This window comes from Denticeps clupeoides, chromosome 1 (assembly GCF_900700375.1).
Source record: "Denticeps clupeoides chromosome 1, fDenClu1.1, whole genome shotgun sequence".
In the NCBI taxonomy this organism is placed as follows: Eukaryota; Metazoa; Chordata; class Actinopteri; order Clupeiformes; family Denticipitidae; genus Denticeps; species Denticeps clupeoides.
Genome location: NC_041707.1, coordinates 36,307,861 through 36,331,016, shown reverse-complemented (window position 1 = coordinate 36,331,016; position 23,156 = coordinate 36,307,861). Strand labels below are relative to the sequence as shown.

The window sequence follows — 23,156 nt, the reverse complement described above, 5'->3', positions numbered from 1 at the left end:
ACAAATCAGTGACCAGTATAGCCACCTTTCTTTGCAAGGACACTCAAAAGCCTGCCATCCATGGATTCTGTCAGTGTTTTGATCTGTTCACCATCAACATTGCGTGCAGCAGCAACCACAGCCTCCCAGACACTGTTCAGAGAGGTGTACTGTTTTCCCTCCTTGTAAATCTCACATTTGATGATGGACCACAGGTTCTCAATGGGGTTCAGATCAGGTGAACAAGGAGGCCATGTCATTAGTTTTTCTTCTTTTATACCCTTTCTTGCCAGCCACGCTGTGGAGTACTTGGACGCTGTGATGGAGCAATTGTCCTGCATGAAAATCATGTTTTTCTTGAAGGATGCAGACTTCTTCCTGAACCACTGCTTGAAGAAGGTGTCTTCCAGAAACTGGCAGTAGGACTGGGAGTTGAGCTTGACTCCATCCTCAACCCGAAAAGGCCCCACAAGCTCATCTTTGATGATACCAGCCCAAACCAGTACTCCACCTCCACCTTGCTGGTGTCTGAGTCGGACTGGAGCTCTCTGCCCTTTACCAATCCAGCCACGGGCCCATCCATCTGGCCCATCAAGACTCACTCTCATTTCATCAGTCCATAAAACCTTAGAAAAATCAGTCTCGAGATATTTCTTGGCCCAGTCTTGATGTTTCAGATTGTGTGTCTTGTTCAGTGGTGGTCGTCTTTCAGCCTTTCTTACCTTGGCCATGTCTCTGAGTATTGCACACCTTGTGCTTTTGGGCAATCCAGTGATGTTGCAGCTCTGAAATATGGCCAAACTGGTGGCAAGTGGCATCTTGGCAGCTGCACGCTTGACTTTTCTCAGTTCATGGGCAGTTATTTTGCGCCTTGGTTTTTCCACACGCTTCTTGCGACCCTGTTGACTATTTTGAATGAAACGCTTGATTGTTCGATGATCACGCTTCAGAAGCTTTGCAATTTTGAGAGGGCTGCATCCCTCTGCAAGATATCTCACTATTTTTGACTTTTCTGAGCCTGTCAAGTCCTTCTTTTGACCCATTTTGCCAAAGGAAAGGAAGTTGCCTAATAATTATGCACACCTGATATAGGGTGTTGATGTCATTAGACCACACCCCTTCTCATTACAGAGATGCACATCATGTAATATGCTTAATTGGTAGTAGGCTTTCAAGCCTATACAGCTTGGAGTAAGACAACATGCATGAAGAGGATGATGTGGACAAAATACTCATTTGCCTAATAATTCTGCACTCCCTGTACAAGTTGGTCCTAGGAGGGCGGAGAAAAAATAAATAAATGGGGGATGATGGGGGAACTTTTTTTTGTACTGTTGTATTGTATATGTATCTGTTAATTTTATGAAGACATTTAATTAATTTTACTAGATTAGCTATTTAAACGACTTAAACCCAAACAAAAGCATTGACTATAAAAATTAAATAATGAAACAAGGAACCTGACACCGTCTGCCAGTCTTCTTTTTTTGGATGAAAGAACCACCATGCCATTCACCAAACCAGGTTTGATACCCTGCAATGAACAAAAAAGATTATTTATGAACATCAACAAAACTGATATATACTTGGTATGTATAAATATAGGCATGATAGGTTTCGTGCTAATAAAATTACTGACCACGGTTGTAGGTTTATGGAATTGTTGAGTCTCTGTGCAGCTTTGTAACAGGGAACAACAGTGAAAATAAATCAAATAAATATATATAGTATATGTTCTAAGTGCTACACAGGGACTGTTAAATATAACTTATTGACTTTTAATTTTACTTTACTCATTCTATACTAAAAATAAGTGAATGGAAGAACTCATAGCTCTATTACAAGTCCCCTGACACAAACATTTCAGTTTGTGAGCCTGTCTATGGTCCCGAAGTGGCTAAAAGGTGTTAAGAGTGGCCATTCCAAGAGCAGCAGCTCAGACGGCCGGATCTGGAGTGTCTCCCCTTATGTTGACAAAAGTGGCTTCCTGTCTGTGACAAACATTGTGGTTGGTAAATGGTGTTGATGCTTTAATTTCCGTGAATGTCCCCTCAACTTCTATAACCACTCTCCTCCTTGTCCCACTTCTCTCCTCCCCAATAGCATTTGAAGCTACAGACACTGAAAATAGCACTTCCTGGGGCTGTAATTCTGCAGTTTTGATGCCTTCAGTGAGAACCTACCAATGTAAATGGTCATGAAAATAACGAAAACACATTGAATGAGAAGGCGTGTCCGAACTTTTGACCTGTACTGTATATGCTATGGCAGTTGTGACCTTACTCGCTGTTTTTTCAGGAGCCTGAACAAGCCTAGTGGGTAAGACACTAGTCTACAAACCAGAAGACCCAGGTTCAAATCCCATGCACTACTATTGTGTCCCTGAGCAAGACACTTAACCCTAAGTTGTTTCAGGGGGGACGGTCCCTGAAACTAATAACTGTAAGTCGCTCTGGATAAATGTAAATGCCATAATACTTGGATACGAGTACATACCACAGGCCTGGTAGAAACACGAGCAACAAGCAGCCGAGAGCAGGTTAAAAACGCGGGCTTGGCTACTTCGGCAGAATATATATAAAAAAAAAAAAAAAAAAAAAACACTCGGAGGCTCGCAACGTGGACGAGAGGAGGAGACGCGCTTACGAGACGCAGGTTCGCCTCCAGATGAGCGGCGCCCGGCGCTCCATGCAGCGGTCGCGAAACGAAACCGGATGTCGCGGCTTGTTTCCGGTGCGCGGCGTCACGTGACCACCGCTACTACTACTACTACTAATAATAATAATAGTAATTATTAACAACAAAATTAGAGCTTTGTTGAAAATTTGATGGACCAGTCAGTACCCGAATGGTGAAGGCAGTTCCGCTGTGGGTTTTTTTCAGCAGATCCTTGGTGGTGGGAAGGTACAAGCTTTAAAATGTCGCGGGAAAACGCCACTTCTCGTCTTCCAGAAGGCCGCTGGGTCTCCTTTAAATTGCGCAGTTTATGCGTTCCTCTGTGCGGCGAACAGAATACTTTCTCAGCGTGAGAAATGTGGATGGAGGAGGAGGAGGACCTGATGTTCCACACCCTCCTGGCCTTATTCGTGATGAATTGTATCTCTGGTGTATAGACTTGGGTGCATAAAAGTTTCCTAAAGTAACATAAAGTAATAACCTAGTGGGTAACAAACTCGCCTATGAACCAGAAGACCCAGGTACATACCCCACTTACTACCATTGTGTCCCTGAGCAAGACACTTAACGCTGAGTGTCTCCTGGGGGGGACTGTCCCTGTAACTACTGATTATAAGTCGCTCTGGATAAGGGTGCCTGATAAATGCTGTAAATGTAAGTAATGTTAATAATAAATGATTCATAATTATGAATTATTAGTGTACTGCTGGCTCCATCTGAAGACTTTACTACAAACCCAACAATATAACCAAACATGATCAACACGTGCAAGAATCTCTAAAACAGGAAGCCCACACTAAGGAACGAGACCAAAAAGTCTATTTTTAGTTTACAGTAGCAGAAAAATACATGGGGGGTTTCAGCTTACATACTTACAGTACGAGAAACACTAACGTATAAAATCTGCGAATTCTGGTTCACTAGCACAGATGCAGGCGAGCAGTACTGGAGTCTCTGCGTATACGAGGTATAACGGCTGTGAGGTAGGATGGTTCCAATATTACAGAAAGAATGAGAAAGCTCCATAGAGCAGAAACAAGAGAAAGACATTGTTCTCCAAAAAAAAAAAAAGTCTCCACAAGCTAATTGGATAGTCCTTGTTTCTGCCCCTGACACAGATAGGCAGGACTGTTCATATCCAATGGTGGCCTGGTGGTTAAGGAAGTGGCCCTGAGGTGAGCACTGTCCCCACACGCTGCTCCCTGGGCGCCTGTCGTGGCTGCCCACTGCTCACCAAGGGTGATGGTTAAAAGCAGAGGACACGTTTCGTTGTGTCACCGTGTGCTGCGCTGCAGTGTTTCACAGTGACAATCACTTCAATTTTGTTTTTCGGGGGCCATAGTTTACATTTACGGCATTGACGGAGGCAGTGTGTGTGGTTAAATGATCACATGGTAAGTCAAGGATCTGAGATTTCATGCCTTGCCCCAGTATGTGTCCTCTGGTGCAGTTTAAGGCGCGCTGATAGTGAAAAACTTTTCCCGCACTCTAGACATTTGTGGGGCTTCTCTCCGGTATGTAGCATCTGATGTGCTTTAAGGCTTGACGCTTGTGAAAAACTCTTCCCGCACGCACCACACTGGAAGGGCTTCTCTCCAGTATGTGTCCTCTGGTGTGCTTTAAGGGTTGACACTTGTGAAAATCTCATACCACATGCTACACAGTGGTGGGGCTTTTCTCCAGTGTGTATCATCTGGTGCCTTTTGAGGTCCGATGCTTGCGAGAAACTTCCACCACACTGTTCACACCAGTGGGCCTTCTCTCCAGTATGCGTCCTCTGGTGTGCTTTAAGAGTCGATGATAGTGAAAATCTCTTACCACACGCTGCACACTGGTGGGGCTTTTCTCCAGTGTGTATCATCTGGTGTCTTCTGAGGAGCGATGCTTGCGAGAAACTTTCACCACAATGTTCACACCAGTGGGGCTTATCCCCAGTATGCGTCCTCTGGTGGTACTTGAGAGTAGATTTTTTGGAAAAACTCATGCCACACGCCACGCACTTGTAAGGCTTCTCTCCAGTGTGTATCATCTGGTGCCTTTTAAGGTCCGATGCTCGAGCGAAACTTCCACCGCACTGTTCACACGAGTGGGGCTTCTCCCCGCTATGTGTCATCTGGTGGGACTTAAGAATAGATTTTTTAAAGAACCTCAGGCCACATGCCGCACACTTGTAAGGCTTCTCTCCAGCATGTTTCATCTGGTGCGATTTAAAGTTTGCCGCTTTTGAAAAACTCTTCCCGCACTCTACACATTTGTGGGGCTTCTCTCCGGTATGTAGCATCCGGTGTGTTCTAAGGGTTGACGCGTGTGCAAAACTCTTCCCGCACGCACCACACTGGTAGGGCTTCTCGCCAGTATGTGTCCTCTGGTGTGATCGAAGGGTTGCCGCTTCAGAAAAACTCATACCACATGCTGCACAGTGGTGGGGCTTCTCTCCAGTGTGCGTCCTCTGGTGTCTTTTAAGGTCCGACGCTTGCGTGAAACTTCCACCACACTGTTCACACCGGTAGGGCTTCTCTCCAGTATGTGTCCTCTGGTGTGCAATAAGGTTGGACACTTGCAAAAAACTCTGCCAACACTGTACGCACTGGTAGGGCTTCACTCCAGTATGTTTCTTCTGGTGGAGTTTAAGGGTTGATGCCTGGGAAAAACGCTTCCCACACTCTACGCACTCGTAGGGCTTCTCTCCGGTGTGTATCCTCTGGTGTTGTTTAAGGAGCGTTGGTCGTGAAAAACCCTTTCCACACTCTGCGCACTGGTGGGGCTTCTCTCCAGTATGTGTCCTCTGGTGCGCTTTAAGGGACGATGCCTTTGAAAAACTCTTCCCACAGTGTCCACACTGGTGGGGCTTCTCTCCAGAATGTATCATCTGGTGTTGTTTAAGGAGTGATGCTTGCGAGAAACTGCTACCACACAGTGCACACCGAAAGGGCTTCTCTCCAGCATGTGTCCTCTGGTGTTCCTGAAGGTCTTCTAATTGTCCAAAACTCTTGTAACAATGTTTGCATTGGAACATCTCTTCAGTTGTTTTGGTGTCTTCTTCAGATGATTTTGCTTCCATCTATAACAAAGGTACAATATTTTTAACTATTTAATTACAAAATAACTGCCACTGATTAGTTAATTACTTACATTTTAAATTCATGATTACAATTCTAGGTACATTTCAATATTGTATATAAAATCTTGTCAATTTGTTTGGCAATATACATTTTGTCACTCAAAAATAATCAGCTTTACTTACATGTTATCGAACATGCAGACACATGCGACAGGAACACTGCTAATTTACCATCAAAAATTTTATTTATCTTTATTGAGGACGAGGAACTAGAGAGGACCTCACCTGGTCTACCACTGTGTCACACCAGGCCGGTGAGTCTCCTGGCCTAATGCTGCACAACAGAGGACAGGAAGACCAAAAATGATTAAATCATCCTTAATTATGGATTTAGCTGGAATCCTTACCCTTTTAGGATGAATGTATGTGACCGTGGCCATAACAAGTTACAGTTTGATGGGACGATCGTATTTTGTGTGGTAGTCTAAGTTGGTAGAGTGAGACGAACAATAATAATAAAACGACATAAAAATTGGCATGTGCATATGTATTTCACCCCATTTGACATGAAGCCCCCAAAAGGCTCTGGTAGAAACGATTAACTTCAAAAAAGCAAATTGTGCCTGCTGTTGTTTTGTCCTAGTTGTTGTTTGCTTCACAGAAAAAGTAACTTTCATTCTAGCAGCAGGGCTGTGCAAAGATGCAGAACAGAGTTGATGCGCGCGTTTTAGAACAGCAATAAATATAAACCGAGTGCACTCATTTAACCCACCTGTTATGTTGTGGGTCAAATTGACCCATTTTAAATTTCAAATATCTAAAAAAAAAAATAGTTAAAAGTATTTTTTCAGTATGAAACTACTTGTGCTTGGCTTAATAAGAGTAATCAACATATAAAATAAAAATGGTTCATTTCACATATGTGCAATATGTGAGTTCCCGTAGGCAAACTCCACCCACACTGAGTGGGCACTTAGTAGGGGAAGAGCCAAACATATAAAGATTCTCTGCAAGGGGGTCCTACAACATTACACTCGGCAGCTACATATGATCTAGTCTCTGTCAGAGCACAGGAGGCTCTGGAACTAATCTTTGATCACGACAGTGAAATAGAGGAGGATGTGTCTGAAATGTGTCTGAAGATGAAGACCATCTTGAGGTCAATTCTGAGCCTGATGATTCTGATTATGAGCCAACTGAGGAAGCTTCTATTCATATTCCTCCTAGCAAGGAATTTACATCAAAAAATGGTGAAATACAGTGGTCTTCATCCCCAAATATGTGTCAGGCAAAACTGTCTGCAGAAAACATAATAAAGACAGTGCCAGGGCCCACTAGGATGGCAGTGACTCGTGTAATAGACATCAAGTCAGCTTTTGAGCTTGTCATGCTCAACTCAATACAGAAAATCATTCTTGAAATGACAAATTTAGAAGGCAGGCGTGTTTTGGGGGAGAAGTGCATACATGCATATTTGGGAGTCCTCATCCTGGCTGGGGTCTATAAATCAAAGGATGAATCAACAGCCAGTCTGTGGGATGCAGAGACAGGCAGGGCTATATTTCGTGCCACAATGTCTCTGGAGACTTTTCACATTTTCTCCAGAGTAATCCGATTCGATAATCGAGAGACAAGGACTGTCAGATGTGAGAGAGACAAGCTGGCAGCTGTTAGGACAGTGTGGGACAAGTGGGAAGAGCAACTTCCTCTACTCTATAACCCAGGCCCTAATGTCACAGTGGATGAAAGGCTAGTGGCATTCAGAGGTTGCTGCCCTTTTAGGCAACATATGCCTTCCAAACCAGCCAAATATGGCATAAAAATCTGGGCAGCATGTGATGCAAACACCAGCTATGCATTAAACATGCATAAAAATAATTTTTTTAAATCATCAATGTCGTGTAAAACTATTTTGTTTTATAAGTAGGTATTTCCAACATACATTTAAAAAGTTTAAAAATGCAGTTTTTATGAAAAAAAAGTGAATTATCCTCATTGAACCATGATTACACCAAATATTGATTGAAATGGTTAGTAATGGAGTTAATAATGAAATATAAACGATGTTTATTGGGATTTTTTGGTTTCTGACACTTTTGGATAAGTAAACATGTCCCGGGTCAAATTGACCCAGGAACATTATTGGTGTTCCTAAGAAACGAACATAACAGGAGGGTTAAGACACCCCAGAAGAATAAAAAAACTGCGATATGGACACAATGGAAAGATGCACTTACCACGCGTTGCAGCGACGAATCTTGACCGGATGTTGAAGCTCGTTTCCGGTGTTACACCAAATTATGTGGCCGTCGTATCTAGTCACCCTAGGGGCTCTGTTTTGGTGCATTTGTCGCATTTTAGACGGTTATCTCCTTGTTATTTCCGGTCCGTGCTGTGTGGTTTGTAAAACGGGCTAGGTATAAATATATTGTCAGAAAGTGACGCGTTACAGTCGGCAGATTCGCCGCGCGTGTTAACGCGTTAAAAGCATATACACTCGTGTAAAACGGAGACCACTTTCCTAAATATGTGTAACGGAGGAAGGCAAAGGCTGACTAAGAAAAAACGAAAATAATAGCGTTAATAGCATCGGATTTGTCCGATCAAATCAACGAATTAGCGCCCCCAGGGGTCACAAGATACGACGGTCACAGAATATGGCGTCACACCGGGCCTCGGCGTCACGTGACTGTCGCGTCGCTGATTCGCGTCTCTGTCATGATTTGTAACACTGGTAAAACTATTGCTATTATTAATACTGCTTGTACCTCTACAACTACTAATAAAAATAATGAAGAGGAAGAAATCCCCGTTCCGTTTTAGTTTAAATGTTTAAAAAATATATGTTTATTCGGTCAACAAAAGTAGATCTTGTTGCATTGTGCCCAGTTTGCTTCCCTCTTCAACCATGCAAATACTGAGAATTTCACCTATCTATTTCACAAGTTCACAATCTATTTGTATAGATTTGTATAAATTTTAAATGGATGACTGGTAAAGGCATGGGACTAGAGAAAAAAAAATGCACAGATCTTTGTTGCATTGTGCCCAGTGTGCTTCCCTCTTCAACCATGCAAATACTGAGAATTTCACCTATCTATTTCACAAGTTCACAATCTATTTGTATAGATTGCTTACTGCAGAAATTTTAAATGGATGACTGGTAAAGGCATGGGACTAGAGAAAAAAAAATGCACAGATCACTTCTCAGCCTTTTTGCCAGCCGAAAGTTTATATATGCAGGAATTTTTACAGAAGTTGATCTTGCATAATGAGTACAAACAGCAGCAGGCATAATCTGTAACAATCTCTTCATCTTTTCCAACCATTTGCTAACAAATCTAAAAAGATGGAGGTCAGGCCAAGAGAAAGCCAAAGGAGACAAGGCTGGAAGGGCGGAGTCTGTGGTTTTGTAGGGAAAGAGCTGGAAGAAAAGCATGTAATGATGAGTATGGACTGAGCAAAGAAAGCAAAGGCGTTGAAATGGCTTAAAACTTAGACAAAGGAATGGGAGGACACAATGGCAAAGTTCCCAAATGCTCGGGATCTAAAAGACCCACTGGGTCTCCCCTGGAAACAATGTAGAAAGAGATGATCCTGTCATGAGGAGTCTTTTTTAAGAGGACAGAGCTGAAGTCATAAGTGAAATTCAAGTGAATGTGAAACACTGCAGCACAGCACACGGTGACACAACAAAATGTGTCCTCTACTGTTAACCATCCCCCTTGGTGCTTTGCTCTGGATTCGAACCGGCAACCGTCTGATTACGGGGCAGCTTCCTTAACCGCTAGGCCACCACTGCCCCTTTAGGCCACCGCTGCCATGCCAAAGACCCAGCGAGAGCAGAACTCATTGATAATAAGAGGTGTCACAGGAGATGTTTAAACTAACCATTTATTCTTCGTAGTGCTGCAAATATTATGTATTATATTATCTCTCCTTTTAGTTTCCCCCCATACCATCAGCATCACCAACAGTTGACCTGTACATCATCTTTACATTTACTATTAATACTCTAATAACTAATCCACTATTCTTTAAATCGGACTCTTTTGTCACTAGCACTTCACGTTGTCTCGTTGTCTTTTTAATTTATTGTAATGTATACGCTAATGCCACTGTGTATTGTCTACACTGACTTTCCACGGTTTCTGCATATCATGTTGCTGGAAAGTCACCAGCTGCCGGAACCAAATTCCTTGTGTGTGTTACACACTTGGCCAATAAATATGATTCAGATTTTAGCACGAAGGAGCCCAGAGGAGTCTCATTAAGGCAATCAAGATATCTCCGGCTATGGAACTACTTCTCAAAAGGCCCCCGAACTACATCTGGCACCTGGACTCGTATGACAAATTTAAGCTCTATGGCATTTTGGTTAAGGGAAGCATTGGTGACCCCATTCATACGCAACCAATAGTGACCAACAATTAATTGGGGTGCCACCAGGCTGTGACAGGAGATCTTGGAACAGAAAATGGCTTTGTCAGATACCCTCGTATCTACACAGCAAGACAGCACCCTTAGCAGGGCCAGCACTGCAAATCAAAGTACTGAATACTGGTGGGGTCACTGGTGCAGAGTCACAGGGTCACAACACCATTTTGGTGTCATTTCTACTCTCCAGTTGGCTGCTATAGGCTCAAGGCCAATCCTCACACCCCCACCTAGATACACAAACACACAGTTTTGATTGACAGTTTTGTCATCTACTTTGCACATATTCCAGTCATCACACCAGCTGCCACTGTGGTTCTCCCCTGTAATGAAGCACAGACTATTTCAGTTCAATGTAATATATTAAATAAATATATTTTCGTGCGAGTAGCAACGTTCATTATTTCTACAAGTTTAGCTGATAAAGCTTGAATGAGCATGTAAGAGTTGTAATAAAAGCTCATATGCTCTGTATGCATCAGCATGCTGTGCGCTTACCTGACTTGTACAATATCAGACGGATCCGCCCTTACCTGTCAACCCAGGCCACCCAACTACTGGTTCAGTCCTTAGTAATCTCAAGACTGGACTACTGTAACTCCCTTCTAGCTGGTCTACCACTATGTACCATCCGACCTCTACAACTAATACAAAATGCAGCAGCACGACTGATCTTCAACCTTCCCAAATTCTCCCATACCACCCCTCTGCTACGTTCCCTCCACTGGCTCCCAGTAGCTGCACGCATCAGGTTCAAAATACTGATGCTGGCCTACAAAGCCAAACATGGAGTAGCACCATCCTACCTCACAGCCCTTATTACACCTCACACTGCACCTCGTATACTCCGAGCCTCCAGTACTGCTCGCCTGGTCCCTCCATCTCTGAAGGTAAAAGGAAGACATTCATCTAGACTCTTCTCCGTCTTGGCCCCTCGGTGGTGGAATGAACTTCCCCTCGAGGTCAGAACAGCTCAGTCACTGAGCACCTTCAAACGACAGCTCAAGACCTTCCTCTTTAAAGAATATTTAGATTAAATTGTAATTTTCTTGTTGTCGAACTTTGTGTACAGAATCTACAACAGAGTGAATAAAATAGATGTATTCATAGTTGGGGTCCTAGTGAACCGGAATTGATCTCTTCATCGATGGTAATTTAAGCACGTTGTAAGTCGCTCTGGATAAGGGCGTCTGCCAAATGCTGTAAATGTAAATATAAATGTTGTCCCTACATGTACCAGGGTGGTAGTGGCCTAGTGGGTAACACACTCGCTTATGAACCAGAAGACCCAGGTTCAAATCCCACTTACATTTACATTTACAGCATTTAGCAGACGCCCTTATCCAGAGCGACTTACAATCAGTAGTTACAGGGACAGTGTCCCTGGAGCAATTTAGGGTTAAGTGTCTTGCTTAATGGTAGTAAGTGGGATTTGAACCTGGGTCTTCTGGTTCATAAGCGAGTGTGTTACCCACTAAGCCACTACCACCCTGGTACATGTAGGCCACTACCACCCACCACTTACTACCATTGTGTCCCTGAGCAAGACACTTAACCCTAAATTGCTCCACGGGGGACTGTCCCTGGAACTACTGATTGTAAGTCGCTCTGGATAAGGGCGTCTGACAAATACTGTAAATGTAAATGTACATGCACTGCCGACTGTCAAGCATAGTGAATGTGTGCCAGTATGAAAATGAACAAATGCTGCCCTCTTGTGGTCAAAAGCAAAATAGAAATTCTGAAAGCCTGTTACTTATTTAACGAATTAAACTAAACTTTTGTATAAAAATACCTTTAATAAATGTTTTTAAGAGGTGCTAATTAACAAGAGTAAATTGTGTTCAGCGTAAACCTGCCTGTCCAAGAGAAGACGAGAGTGTGAAATGCTCCCCGATTTGGAGAGACGCAAATCTTCAACTTTTTGCTTTGTTTACTGTATTATTATATTTTTTTCTACATAACCTCACGTGTGTTATAAAAAAAACAAAACAGCAAGAATGCATCCAGACTTTTGACCGTTAGAGTATTAAAAAGTAATGAAATAATCACAGGAAGAAAAGAAACGAGGAGAGGAGGCAGGATGTCCGTGCAGCCGCATTCCTGCCGTCAGAAAGCGCAGCCTCGGGGCCTGTAGCGCGCTGTAACTTGCACACACACACACACACACACACACACACACACACACACACACACACACACACACATTTATAAAGTTAAAACACGCACAACCCGGGATTAATGTAACACGGTCCGACCAGCGAACCCACAGCCGCGTGGGCAGCGTGACGTCACGGCTCGTCGCTGCGCGCAGGTCGCGGCGGACGCCCGAACTCGGGCCGCTTGAAAGCGTGTAAAAGCGGGACCGATCCACGGCGGGAGCGCCGGGAGGAGCGGAGCGGCGCGGACGCGGAGACCCGGAGGTAAGACCCACCCAAAATCATCCGGGGGACCGTTCCACGCCGGGCAGAGACGTCTACCAACAACATCAACCAAATATGCATAAAAAAAAAATTCATTGTCCTAAAAACCGAGTTAAATTGTGCATTTTTACAGCAACAAAGCTATAGTCAGATTGATCTTTAATAAAGAGCAGTTCGGTATAAAACGTCAAATTCCAAAAACTATTCCCATCTATGTAATTTGCATCAGTTTTTTTTTTTAACTTTGAATTCAAGTAAATTTTCTGTGCAAGTTTACAGTTTAATGGGTGGAAAAGTTTAGTTCCTGACCTATGAACTCCGCGTAGCATCCCTGTGTTTCCTCGCTGCTCCATCAACCTGCTGGCCACCCTGGGCGCTTTCGGTATGGGGTTGGGGTTGGGGTTGGGGGATTGTGGTTGGGGGGTGACGGGCCCGGTCCGACCCACCTCTGCGGTTGGGCCGATCGACGGCGCGTGAGGTTGGACTTTGCTCTGGTGGCCACCTGATGAGGTCCTCCACGCATGCGTCTCACACGCCCACACACATCCAGACTGCCTACCACTCCTAGAAAACCATGTTTGCAAAGTGACTGGCCTTGTGTGTGTGTGTGTGTGTGTGTGGAGGCATGCGAGCATGCTTGCACTTGTTTTATGGGCGTTTATTGCCACACAGCATCCAGAAAAGCTCTCGCCGACTCCGTAATCAGCGCTACGCTTCGGGAAATGTGTCATTTTGTCAAACGGGTCAAACGGGTCCTAATCCACCAGATTCCACTGGCGGAACGTGACTGTGTCTGACGACCTCTGACCTTCAGTCTGTGCGATAGGAGGGATCTGTGTGACGGTAGAGGAGTGAGTACTTGAAGACTCTCTTCTGCCTCCGATCGAAGGTCCTTGCGTGTTGGGCCGAGAGGAACGCCTTCCACTGCTGCTGCTCCTGCGGACGTCCACTAAGGATCTGGTTCTAAGAAAAGTGTGTACGTAACGTCTGTGTTGTCTTTTGACGCTGTGAAACTGTCCTTAGCCTGATCTTTTGAACGAGACTCAAAGATCTGGTTGGAAGTGTTCTGATTTGGTACCGAACCTCCTGGGTTGAAGCCATTTTGACGCTGCTTACTATTCATTACTGTGGTTCCAGTGTGAGGCTGGTTCCAGAAGATTGTGGCCCATGGTGAGGCCTGACCTTTCAATGAAGTGAAAGTGATCGTTTTTGTCATAGTGACGCACAGCACGCGGTGCACGCAGTGAAATGTGTCTTTGGCTTTTAACCCGTCACACGTAGTGGGCAGCCGTGACAGGCGCCCGGGAGCAGTGTGTGGGGACGGAACCTTCCTCCAGAGCACCTCAGTGGCACCTTTGAATTAGAGTGAATTGACAGTTTGGGATTTGGCAGTCGCGAAGAAATTCGGTAATAAATCCCATTTGCTGTGGGACCAGTAAGATAATAAATATGTTTCACATGGCAAATGTGGTGAGAATTATTGCAGGACTCCCATGAGTATGATAAGTGTACAGTAAAATGGCGGTAACGGGTGAAATGACAGGACATCTGATCAGTTTTAATATGCAAAGATTGTCATCCATCACGTGTGTGTGTGGTGTGTGTGTGGTGTGTGTGTGTGTGTGTGTGTGTGTGTGTGTGTGTGTGTGTGTGTGTATATATATATATATTCTCCCTCGAATGTCACGTTTCTTCTATATGAAGAAACATTGTCCCAAGCTTCCATGCAAGTGAGTTACCCGTCCCACAAACACAGAAGCCACGCCCCCATTTTCACTTTTTAAATGTAGCAAAGCTATCAAAAGAACACTCAGATGATGTGCATTAAGTGAGGTGGTCAGTAATTTTGGTGCTACTTTACCTTCACTGTAACTCAAGTTTACAAGCATTTACATAACTATGAAAATTTATAGACAATTATGTAAAAAATATATAAATTGTGAAACATTTGGGTGCACCTAAAAAAAAAAAAGCCATGGGTGGTAGTAGCCTAGTGGGTAACACACTCGCCTATGAACCAGAAGACCCAGGTTCAAACACCACTTACTACCATTGTGTCCCTGAGCAAGACACTTAACCCTAAGTTGCTCCAGGGGGGGGCTGTCCCTGTAACTATTGATTGTAAGTCGCTCTGGATAAGGGCGTCTGATGAATGGTGTAAATGTAAATGAAAGCCGACTGGAGGTTGATGACTTGTTCTGAAGGGCAGACTGCGCTATTTTAAGATCTAGTTTCTGCTGGCCAGGATATTCTGCAAGTCGAATCTATAATTATTCTGATGGTTTATCAAATTATCCATACTATGCATCGTTTAACCGTTCTAGTTCCGTATGTGCAATGGTTCGTCTATTGATGAAGTGGAAATAAGATCCATATATCTCGGAAATCATGGAACAGACAGGGCAATGATATTTACTCCTTTTCTCAGTTGGAAGTCTCTAAGATTACGTTCTCACCCTTGAAAGGAAACACCAACCCCATAAAGTGTCTTTTTCAGTCTTTGTGTGTGTTTTTAGTCTTCACCGCCATGTGGAAGAAGGCATTGAAGTTTGCAGGACCACAAAACAGGAAGTTCTTCCATTAAATGCAGAAGCAAAACCCTCATCATTTCAGAGATGTCTGCAGAGTACCGTGTTGTGCATTCGGTTTACGCAGATTACAAAGGTTTACTACATTAGTAAGTGGGGGGTGGTAATTTTTTTTCCACCCGACCTTCGGTGTTCCCAGCCTGTTACATGTTCATGGGCCTATTAAGGATGAAGGGATGTGCGATGATGGACCTGTAGGGAAGGGGTGCTGAACGGGATCGCCTCATGAAGTGAGGGGAAACTCGTTGAGGGCACCAGAACTCAAGCGTTTCCTGGCATAGAAAGGAAGCTAGTCAGCTGTTAAGCTGCACAACCTAGGGTGTTTCACAAATCCGGTTCCTCAGCTCAGTTCGGACGTTGTGTGCAGCTTTTAATTGTGGTTGGTGGTGAGAAAGAACAAGGTTAGAAGGATGAAAAGCAGGCTGGGTGTGGCGGGGGCCATTGTAAAATTCGGCCGTAGCATAATACGCTTTATTCTCTGACAGCAACGACTCAAGAACATCTGAAAGGGGTTGGTTAAGAGGTAAAGTGACCCAGCTGAACCACACGTTCTTTCCGCCCACCCACACACGCATTCATGCAAATCTACAAGCACGGCATGCTTGGAGCTCAGGCCACAAAGAACTTCATCCAAAAAAAACATAACAACATCGCAACTTTGAAAGATGAACACCGTTGGGTTGGGTTGTTGTCTCCGTCTTCTGCATCCAGCGCCGAGGTTTCCCACAAAGTCTTCCACTTTATCAGAAATGAAAGCATGGGCAGGTTCCTCTCTGGCCGCACTGTTCATTTCCAAACGCCCGAGGACTGTCTGTGGTTAGATTCAATTCATTCAATTAGCTTTAGTCATCAGCTACGTGGTTTCACTGTGACGTAAGTTAATTGGCGTATTGGGGGAAATCGGATTTGTAACGATCCACTCCCAGTCTGCTGGATTTGACGTCAGTCAGTGGTACTTTCTAATAGAGCTGTGCTCACTGTATCAGTATGAGAACATTTGTTTAATAATTAAATGTTTTATAGGATGAAAAACTAGTTTATTTTTTATATATATTTACATTTACAGCATTTATCAGACGTCCTTATCCAGAGCGACTTACAATCAGTAGTTACAGGGACAGTCGCCCCCAGGAGACACTCAGGGTTAAGTGTCTTGCTCAGGGACACAATGGTAGTAAGTGGGGTTTGAACCTGGGTCTTCTGGTTCATAGGCGAGTGTGTTGCCCACTAGGCTACTACCGCTGCATTTTTTTTCTTGATTCAGGATATAGTTATCTTTTTTTTTTTTTTTTATAGAACCAGAATCCAGGATCCCTAGCTAGGGCTGTAAGTTAACATTAACTGACCGTTTAGTAAAATTAAATTTTTTTTTTTTTAATCAGAGCATAAACACAATTTCGCATCCTGTTGTTTACACGTTTTTCTCGTTACTTGGCCCGTCCTTTTAGCCAGATGTGCCAAAATAATTTTTTTATCTGAATGCTTTTGAGATACTGTCTGACTCGTAATTACAGCCTCATTGCGGTAACAAAACGAACGTTTAAATTTCACACTGGATCCTTACTGAGGGGAATGAACATGAACAAAGTGTCTTTTTCGCAGCCAAGGCCAGGGGTTTTATTTCAGCCTAATGACTGCTAAGTGCTGAGCTGGGGCCAAGTTAATGCCCGACGCTATGGACGCCACCCCATTTTGTGTTAGTGCAAAAGTGTGTCTGTTTTTGTGTGAGAGCAATACAAGAGAAGGCTTGAAACTTAGAACGGGGGCTACATTTTGCTTTTTTTTTTTCCCCAGCTGCATTTGTCTGATCAGGACTGACACCCTCAGATTGGTACCGAAGGAAAGTCTCAGAAAAAGTGGTCAAGCTTGGAGAGTTTGTTTGTGTGTGTGTGAGCGATGTATGCAATCTTGTTTTTCGGAGCCAGCGGGTTGCCGCCGGGACTTGCCTCGCAGGGTTAGTGATGGAGAAAATGGAAATGGAGGGAGGGGAGATAAATAGTTTAGAAAGAGCCGCCGTTTCCCCTTGTGTCTGTCCGTCCATAAACAAGCACACAACGGACTTGCATTGCCGTAGCTTTCATTCTGATCTGTCTTCTGTTGAATAGAGGGACGGTCTGTCTACTAATTTTCAAAAATTCTCCTCAGTAGTTAGGTAATAGCAAGAGGCAGTACTAAAAAGTAGTCTGGCAAGAAGTATATCTGGATCAGGCATCAGTGAGAATAGAGGCCGGCTTGCTGTATTGTTCGGTATATTGAGTTTTGGTGACATTTATTCGTTTAGTTGAGGCTCATGTGGAGCGACTGCTACATTCACTAACAAGAACCACATTCAGAGACTGCAAAGCACCACCATTGCCTAAATAAATGCGTATGAAACACTAACCTACCACTTGAAGAGAAACTAACTATTTTTTCACCAAGAACACGATTCTTACTCTAATGGGAAGAGCCAGATGATTGACAGCCCTCGCTCATGCTACTTCTTCATTCTGGATGATTTAAACTTGTGCTTGTATATCACATTGGTAATCATCATTTGAATATCTTCTTTCTTTTTGCTTTTTCTCTTCATTTTATGTAAACCCTTAGGACATCTTTGACTTTGCACGTGAAAGAATTCTACTAAGGGAAATGCTGTTTACTGCTAAAGTGGAACTATAAAGGTCTGCCCAGAGCCTTTAGATTTTCATCAGAATTATTTTTTTCTAGGCCCAAAACCAAATTTTATTGGAATAATCATTCAGTCATTTGGTTTTGGTAAGCTTCCCTTGGCTTCTACGCTTGTCTAGAAGATACAAGGATCCAAATAGAGTTAAACCATATACGATGCATTGAGCAGAAACCCGACGAAACAGTTTTGAGATACACTGACATGCCAAAGCATTTTGCACTGTAAACCAGACCTTTCGGATACCCTAACACAGAGCTATGGTATACATGATGTGATGGAAGTCAGTAAATGACACCCCAATTTTTCGTTTTCTAGCTCTTTATTAAATTGTTTTAATAATCCGTTTAAACATTTGATAATGTTCTACACAACACTGTCTTAAAGATGACAAACTTTTTTTTTTGCTTTTTGTATCGGTCTCCCTTAATACTGTATCTGAAGTATCTTTCCAAAATTCAGCCTTAGTGCAGAATTATAGGGACTTTGATCAAGTCCCACAATGTGATTTCCCCAGGACGTGCAGTTTCGGTGTCTATAGCTTTAAATGCAAATGAGGAGGAGCGAGGCGCGACGAGGCATATACTCATTCACCAACCATAATGTTTGGTGGTGGAGTTCCCTTTTTAGGTGAGGGATGACAGCATGAGAAACAGGAAGTTTCTCTTAGGACAACATAAAGGGACAAATTCCAGATCTGACCGTCTGAGCTGTCGCTCTCTGAGCGGTGAAGTGGAATGACGAAAACACTCTTTACACCTATCGCCATTTCTAGCCACTGCAGGACCATAGACTGGTTGGGGGAACTCATATTAATGTTAAATAATCCCAGAAAGTGAAATTCTCATTACAGAGGACCTTTAAGGGCTCAGTACCAAAACCTGTAGGTGGCTGTGTGTGAAGTGATCTGAAAGAGCTGTGTTCTATTTATATAGGTCACAGTTGACTTGTGGTCTACTTCCGCGGCTTTAGCCACCATTAGACTGTTCACATGAGCATGAGAGGTACCTCAACCAAGGACATGTTTCATTCTATCTGACTTGGTCTGCTGGTTTGGAACGTATTGACTTATGCTCCTTTTTGCAGTATTTCTTTGATGTTTCTCTTCTCAGTTGTCATCATCCAATGACAAGTCACATTGACTTGTCAGTATTTTTTCAGACAAAGAATGCATAAATACGGTCTAATTAATGCACGTTTATTTTCTTCTGTAGAATAATTTCTTTGAGACCTCCCCGTTACTGCTTCTCTCTCCTCAGCCGTTCTCAGTCATGGATCGCAGCCTGGTGGGCTCTCCTCCGGCCTCTCCTCTGCCCACAGAGGATATTATAGATTGGCTCACCAGCATCCACCTTTCCCAGTACGCCGCTGTCTTCGCCCAGGCGGGGATTCAGAGCTTGGGGGACCTTAACGGCTTGACTGAAGAGAACCTGCGGCAGGTGGGGGAGTTTCCTACGGGCCATTGGAAGAGGATCCTTCATAGCTTGGAGGTCCTGGGACTGGATGGTTCGAATCGGTTAAGGAGGCCGCCTGTTCCCTTTCCCCGGCACGCGTTTCCAAGACGCGGTACGTCCTGCCCAGATGCACAATTGTGTGGGGATGCGGAGATGCAAAGCGGGGCTGTAACTGGATGGGGAACGAAGTCACTTCCTGCAAAGTGTCACATGCCCATCTCTGACAGTGAAAACCCGGCTCCACGCAACTTGACAAAGACGGATTCTTCGACCTCTGACCCCGCCTCCTCGTCCGGAAGTGAATGCCTTTCAGAATCCTCCCGCTCACAATCCTCCGATAACGAGGAAGACTACGAAGTGCCCGCGCCATCCACCTCAATCCCTCTTGCTTCGATGGATGTAACGTCCCCTTCGGAAAGGGCGCAGTCCTTCCGGGGGGAGATGGTAATTAACGACATCTATGAGTCCACGCCCTGCCACGACCTCCCGAACCCCTTCGGTACCCGCACCACCCGATCCTATAAACTACGGCACCGACCAGTTCCTGAGCTCCCTGACCAGAACTCACATGACTGGTAAGTGTAACCTAGTCCTAAATAAGACATAGGGCATTTTGGGCGTGTTCAGTAACGTCACTGCATTGATTAATCTCTGTTTTGGTGAGAAGGTGTTTGTCACCCAGAAGACATGTTTTAATAATTCTTTAAATAAACAAAGTTTAAAATGATAGGAGTCCACAGGGTTGACTGACTGCTCTCAGAAACCGTAGCTTTTATTCTGGACGATGTAACAAACCTGTAAATCCTTGTTTTAAAAAATCTACGATGCAGTTTCACCATTTACCTTTTAGCCATTAACAGTCTTCTCAAATGCAGTCTGAAAATTAAGTGATTTGCCATTGTGAAACAGTGCAGCACAGCACACGGTGCACACAATGAAACGTGTCTTCTTGGTGATGATCACCTCAGCCCTCAGCCACGAAAGGCGCCCGGGAGCAGTGTGTGAGGACGGCGCTCTGCTCAGTGGCACCTCAGTCCGTTTCCTCACCTTCCAGGGCACCACTGCCTTACAGAGTTTTCACATTTTGTTAAACACTCAAACCCATGCACATTGGGGCAAACCCACCACCCCTAGTGTGATTGGAACGGTCTGGGCTGTTTCGTTCTCTTCATTGAAATATTAGTAATTTTAAAGTCACTTTTGTTTCTGTATATAAATATATTTTATTGCTTGATTGTACAGTCCCTGACAAAAGTCTTGTCGCTTGTGTACAAATTGACTTCAAATGCCTTTACAAGCTAATTTCGTTCCCAACATTTGTAATAATGTTTCAGTGCAAAACAAAACTGTCAAAAAGTATTCTAATATTCAAATCTCTGTAAAGCCCATTGAGTCCATTTTTTTCAAAGACATAAGTGTTGTCGCCTTGTCATATGAGCTTCACCAGTGACTAATAATGGATCAATTAGGTCTCAGGTGGGTATAAAATGTTCCCCAGTACACTAGACCTTCACATCTACTGCAACTAGACCTCTGCAAACATGCCTGAGATTCACCCTGAGGCGAAAGTGTTGATTATCAAGAGGCTGAAGACCAGATCCACTGCTGATGTGGCAGAAACCTTCAATGTCTCAGCGTCAAGTACAGAGGATAAAAAAAAAAAATATTTGAAGAGACTGAACAACAGACATGAACATCTTTGAGCATGTGTGGGGTAGGATGAAAGAGGAAGCGTACAAAACCCAAAGAATATTGATGAACTCTGGGAGGCATGCAAGACCGCTTTCTTTGCTCTTCCTGATGACTTAATCAATAAATTGTATGAATCCTTGCCAAACCACATGGATGCAGTCCTTCAAGCTCATGGAAGTCATGCAAGATATTAAATTTGGAGCTCACAGCACCACTACTTAATTTGCTGACATATTTTAGTATTTGCAGTAAATTTGTTCAATATAGGTGACAACTTTTGTCTTGCCAAAATTTGACCTTGCTGTTTTGATTAAATTATAAATCTTTTTTTTTTTTTCAGTGAAACTAATTCATTTCAATGCATTAAACATCATTTGGTAGGGTTTTAGCTTTTCATACGAGCTATTTCTAACACCAATTGATTAATAAAAAATCAGGTTCATAGCAGAAAATAGATAAGCGACAAGCCTTTTGTCAGGGACTGTAGTGTGCATGTGTGTATGAGAGACAGACAGACAGAAACGCACACACACCACCCCCCCAATTCTTTACTCAGGAGTGTGAATAGGAAAAGCGCTGAGCTCCCAGCAGCACCGAAAGCCGATGACTCCCAGAGTCCCAGTGGTGGCAGCAGGCAGAAAGGTACCCCCCTCCCATCCACATTCCCCTCTCCCTCGCTCTTTTTTAATGTGAATATTTCATTTCCTACATTGTGGGTTGGCTGATTCAGAGCTGGTTGTAAGTTTTGTAACACGTTTCAGGGCCTGCTCTGTTTGGGCAGGGGGTGCGATTTCCCATCAGGAAGCAGTCGCTGTGAGTTTGTCTCCCTCCATCATTCGATCGGACAGTGGCGAATCGGTGTAGGGGCTGTCTTCTAGGCGGCCGAATGCGGTCTGTGTTAATAACGCTCCTGTGTGGACTGCAGATGGCCGCAAGAGGAAGAGTTATATGGAAGAAGATGGATGGTGGAATTGGGGCGGGGGGGTGTCGGGCGAGCGAGGGGCGGGGCTTTTGAGGAAAGAGGCGGAGCGAGGCGATGTGCGCGTCTATGTGTGCTACGAAGGTCGGCTATAGATACTGATAAATGGCGGCGGTCTTTCTAAATGAGTCCTGTGGCCGTTAGAGGCCCCGCGATTTGCGGTGGTGTGGGCTGCGCCCGAGAACCGCAGTACGCCGGTACTTCAACTGGTGAATGATCTCCCCTGCAGGGTGGCCTGTCCGGTCAGTCCAGATCTATGTGCCTCTCTGTCTGGCGGGAGCGCGACGGAGCGTGCGCTGGTCCTCATTGTTCCCGTGGCGATGTGAGGCTCATTTTTCACCCTGACAGCCCATCTCCATGCCGGGAAGCAGCGCTTCCTCTCCTCTTCTCTGTAAATGTCCTTGCCGAGAGCCTCTGTCCGTCGCCGACGCCACGTAGATAAAACTTTCGAAACTTTAATTAGTCCTGCGCATCTCATTTTAATGCGGGGGCTCGATATATATCAAAGCTGCTTTGAGCAAGATATCGGCTGTAGATATCTGCTAAAAGGTTTCTGTATGTGTGTGCGTGTCTTATCTAGCTCCTCTACAAAGGAAAGTGTCTTCCATTACTCCCTACGGAGAAGTCTTTCTCTATAACAACCCCGAAAGCAGCCCGGTGAGTAGACAAACTAAGTGAACACCCTTGATTTTTGCGTCTCAATTTCATATCCAGGCGTCTTCAGCGAGCTTTGGCTCTGAAACCCTTTAATTAGACGCCACTTAGAGTTATATTGAGCTTTATGGAGCAAGTGCACCGTGCTGTGTTTTCTCTCTTAAACTCTCCAGCTAAAAAGCTTGTACCATTCAAGTACAGTGGAAGATCACACAAATGTCCCTCTGGGATCATTAAAGTATCGATCTAAAATTTTAGTAATGCGATATTCTTTCATATACACTACAGGCCAAAAGTTAGGACACACCTTCTCATTCAATGTGTTTTCTTTATTTTCATGACCATTTACATTGGTAGATTCTCACTGAAGGCATCAAAACTATGAATGAACACATGTGGAGTTATGTACTTAACAAAAAGTGGAGACCTGGCCTCCACAGTCACCGGACCTGAACCCAATCCAGATGGTTTGGGGTGAGCTGGACCGCAGAGTGAAGGCAAAGGGGCCAACAAGTGCTAAACACCTCTGGGAACTCCTTCAAGAC

The 23,156-nt window shown here is 44.1% G+C and overlaps 2 protein-coding genes and 1 long non-coding RNA gene across 8 annotated transcripts in view; 1 reads left to right on the top strand and 2 right to left on the bottom strand.

Moving 5' to 3' along the window:
• Positions 1 to 1,122: 1,122 nt before the first annotated feature.
• LOC114801722 (uncharacterized) lies at positions 1,123 to 2,570 on the bottom strand. Its single transcript, XR_003751611.1, has 3 exons — positions 2,476 to 2,570; positions 1,619 to 1,658; positions 1,123 to 1,513 (listed from the first exon to the last, which is right to left on the bottom strand). It is a non-coding gene; the product is annotated as an uncharacterized LOC114801722 (long non-coding RNA).
• Positions 2,571 to 3,928: 1,358 nt separating this feature from the next.
• On the bottom strand, positions 3,929 to 12,933 carry LOC114801601 (zinc finger protein 420-like). Of its 2 annotated transcripts, none has more exons than XM_028999686.1 (3): positions 12,886 to 12,933; positions 6,002 to 6,050; positions 3,929 to 5,716 (listed from the first exon to the last, which is right to left on the bottom strand). In XM_028999686.1, the coding sequence occupies exons 1-3, from the start codon at positions 12,927 to 12,929 to the stop codon at positions 4,055 to 4,057; spliced, it is 1,755 nt and encodes a 584-aa protein (XP_028855519.1). In that variant the 5' UTR covers positions 12,930 to 12,933; the 3' UTR covers positions 3,929 to 4,054. The 2 variants fall into 2 exon arrangements, with proteins under 2 accessions (XP_028855519.1, XP_028855511.1); XM_028999678.1 differs by lacking the exon at positions 12,886 to 12,933 and adding an exon at positions 7,954 to 8,270.
• arap2 (ArfGAP with RhoGAP domain, ankyrin repeat and PH domain 2) overlaps positions 12,244 to 23,156 on the top strand; it is an 88,332-nt gene continuing 77,419 nt past the window's right edge. For 2 of the 5 annotated variants that reach the window (XM_028999612.1, XM_028999608.1), the window contains exons 1-4: positions 13,237 to 13,552; positions 19,092 to 19,861; positions 21,535 to 21,620; positions 22,538 to 22,614. In XM_028999612.1, coding sequence (XP_028855445.1) covers positions 19,104 to 19,861; positions 21,535 to 21,620; positions 22,538 to 22,614 — 921 coding nt within the window. In that variant the 5' untranslated portion in view covers positions 13,237 to 13,552; positions 19,092 to 19,103. Of the gene's footprint in view, positions 12,577 to 13,236; positions 13,553 to 15,565; positions 15,688 to 19,091; positions 19,862 to 21,534; positions 21,621 to 22,537; positions 22,615 to 23,156 lie in introns of those variants that run through there. The other 3 variants (XM_028999609.1, XM_028999610.1, XM_028999611.1) reach the window with 3 other exon arrangements.

Bases quoted from the DNA above. Each gene is read 5' to 3' on its own strand.
- LOC114801601 (XM_028999678.1), bottom strand. From the start codon at position 8,072: ATGCGACAAATGCACCAAAACAGAGCCCCTAGGGTGACTAGATACGAC. The intron at 6,051-7,953 runs GTAAGTGCATCT...TCTGTTGTGCAG, and splicing joins ATTCGTCGCTGCAACGCGTG to CATTAGGCCAGGAGACTCAC. The intron at 5,717-6,001 runs GTGAGGTCCTCT...CCTTTGTTATAG, and splicing joins GTGACACAGTGGTAGACCAG to ATGGAAGCAAAATCATCTGA.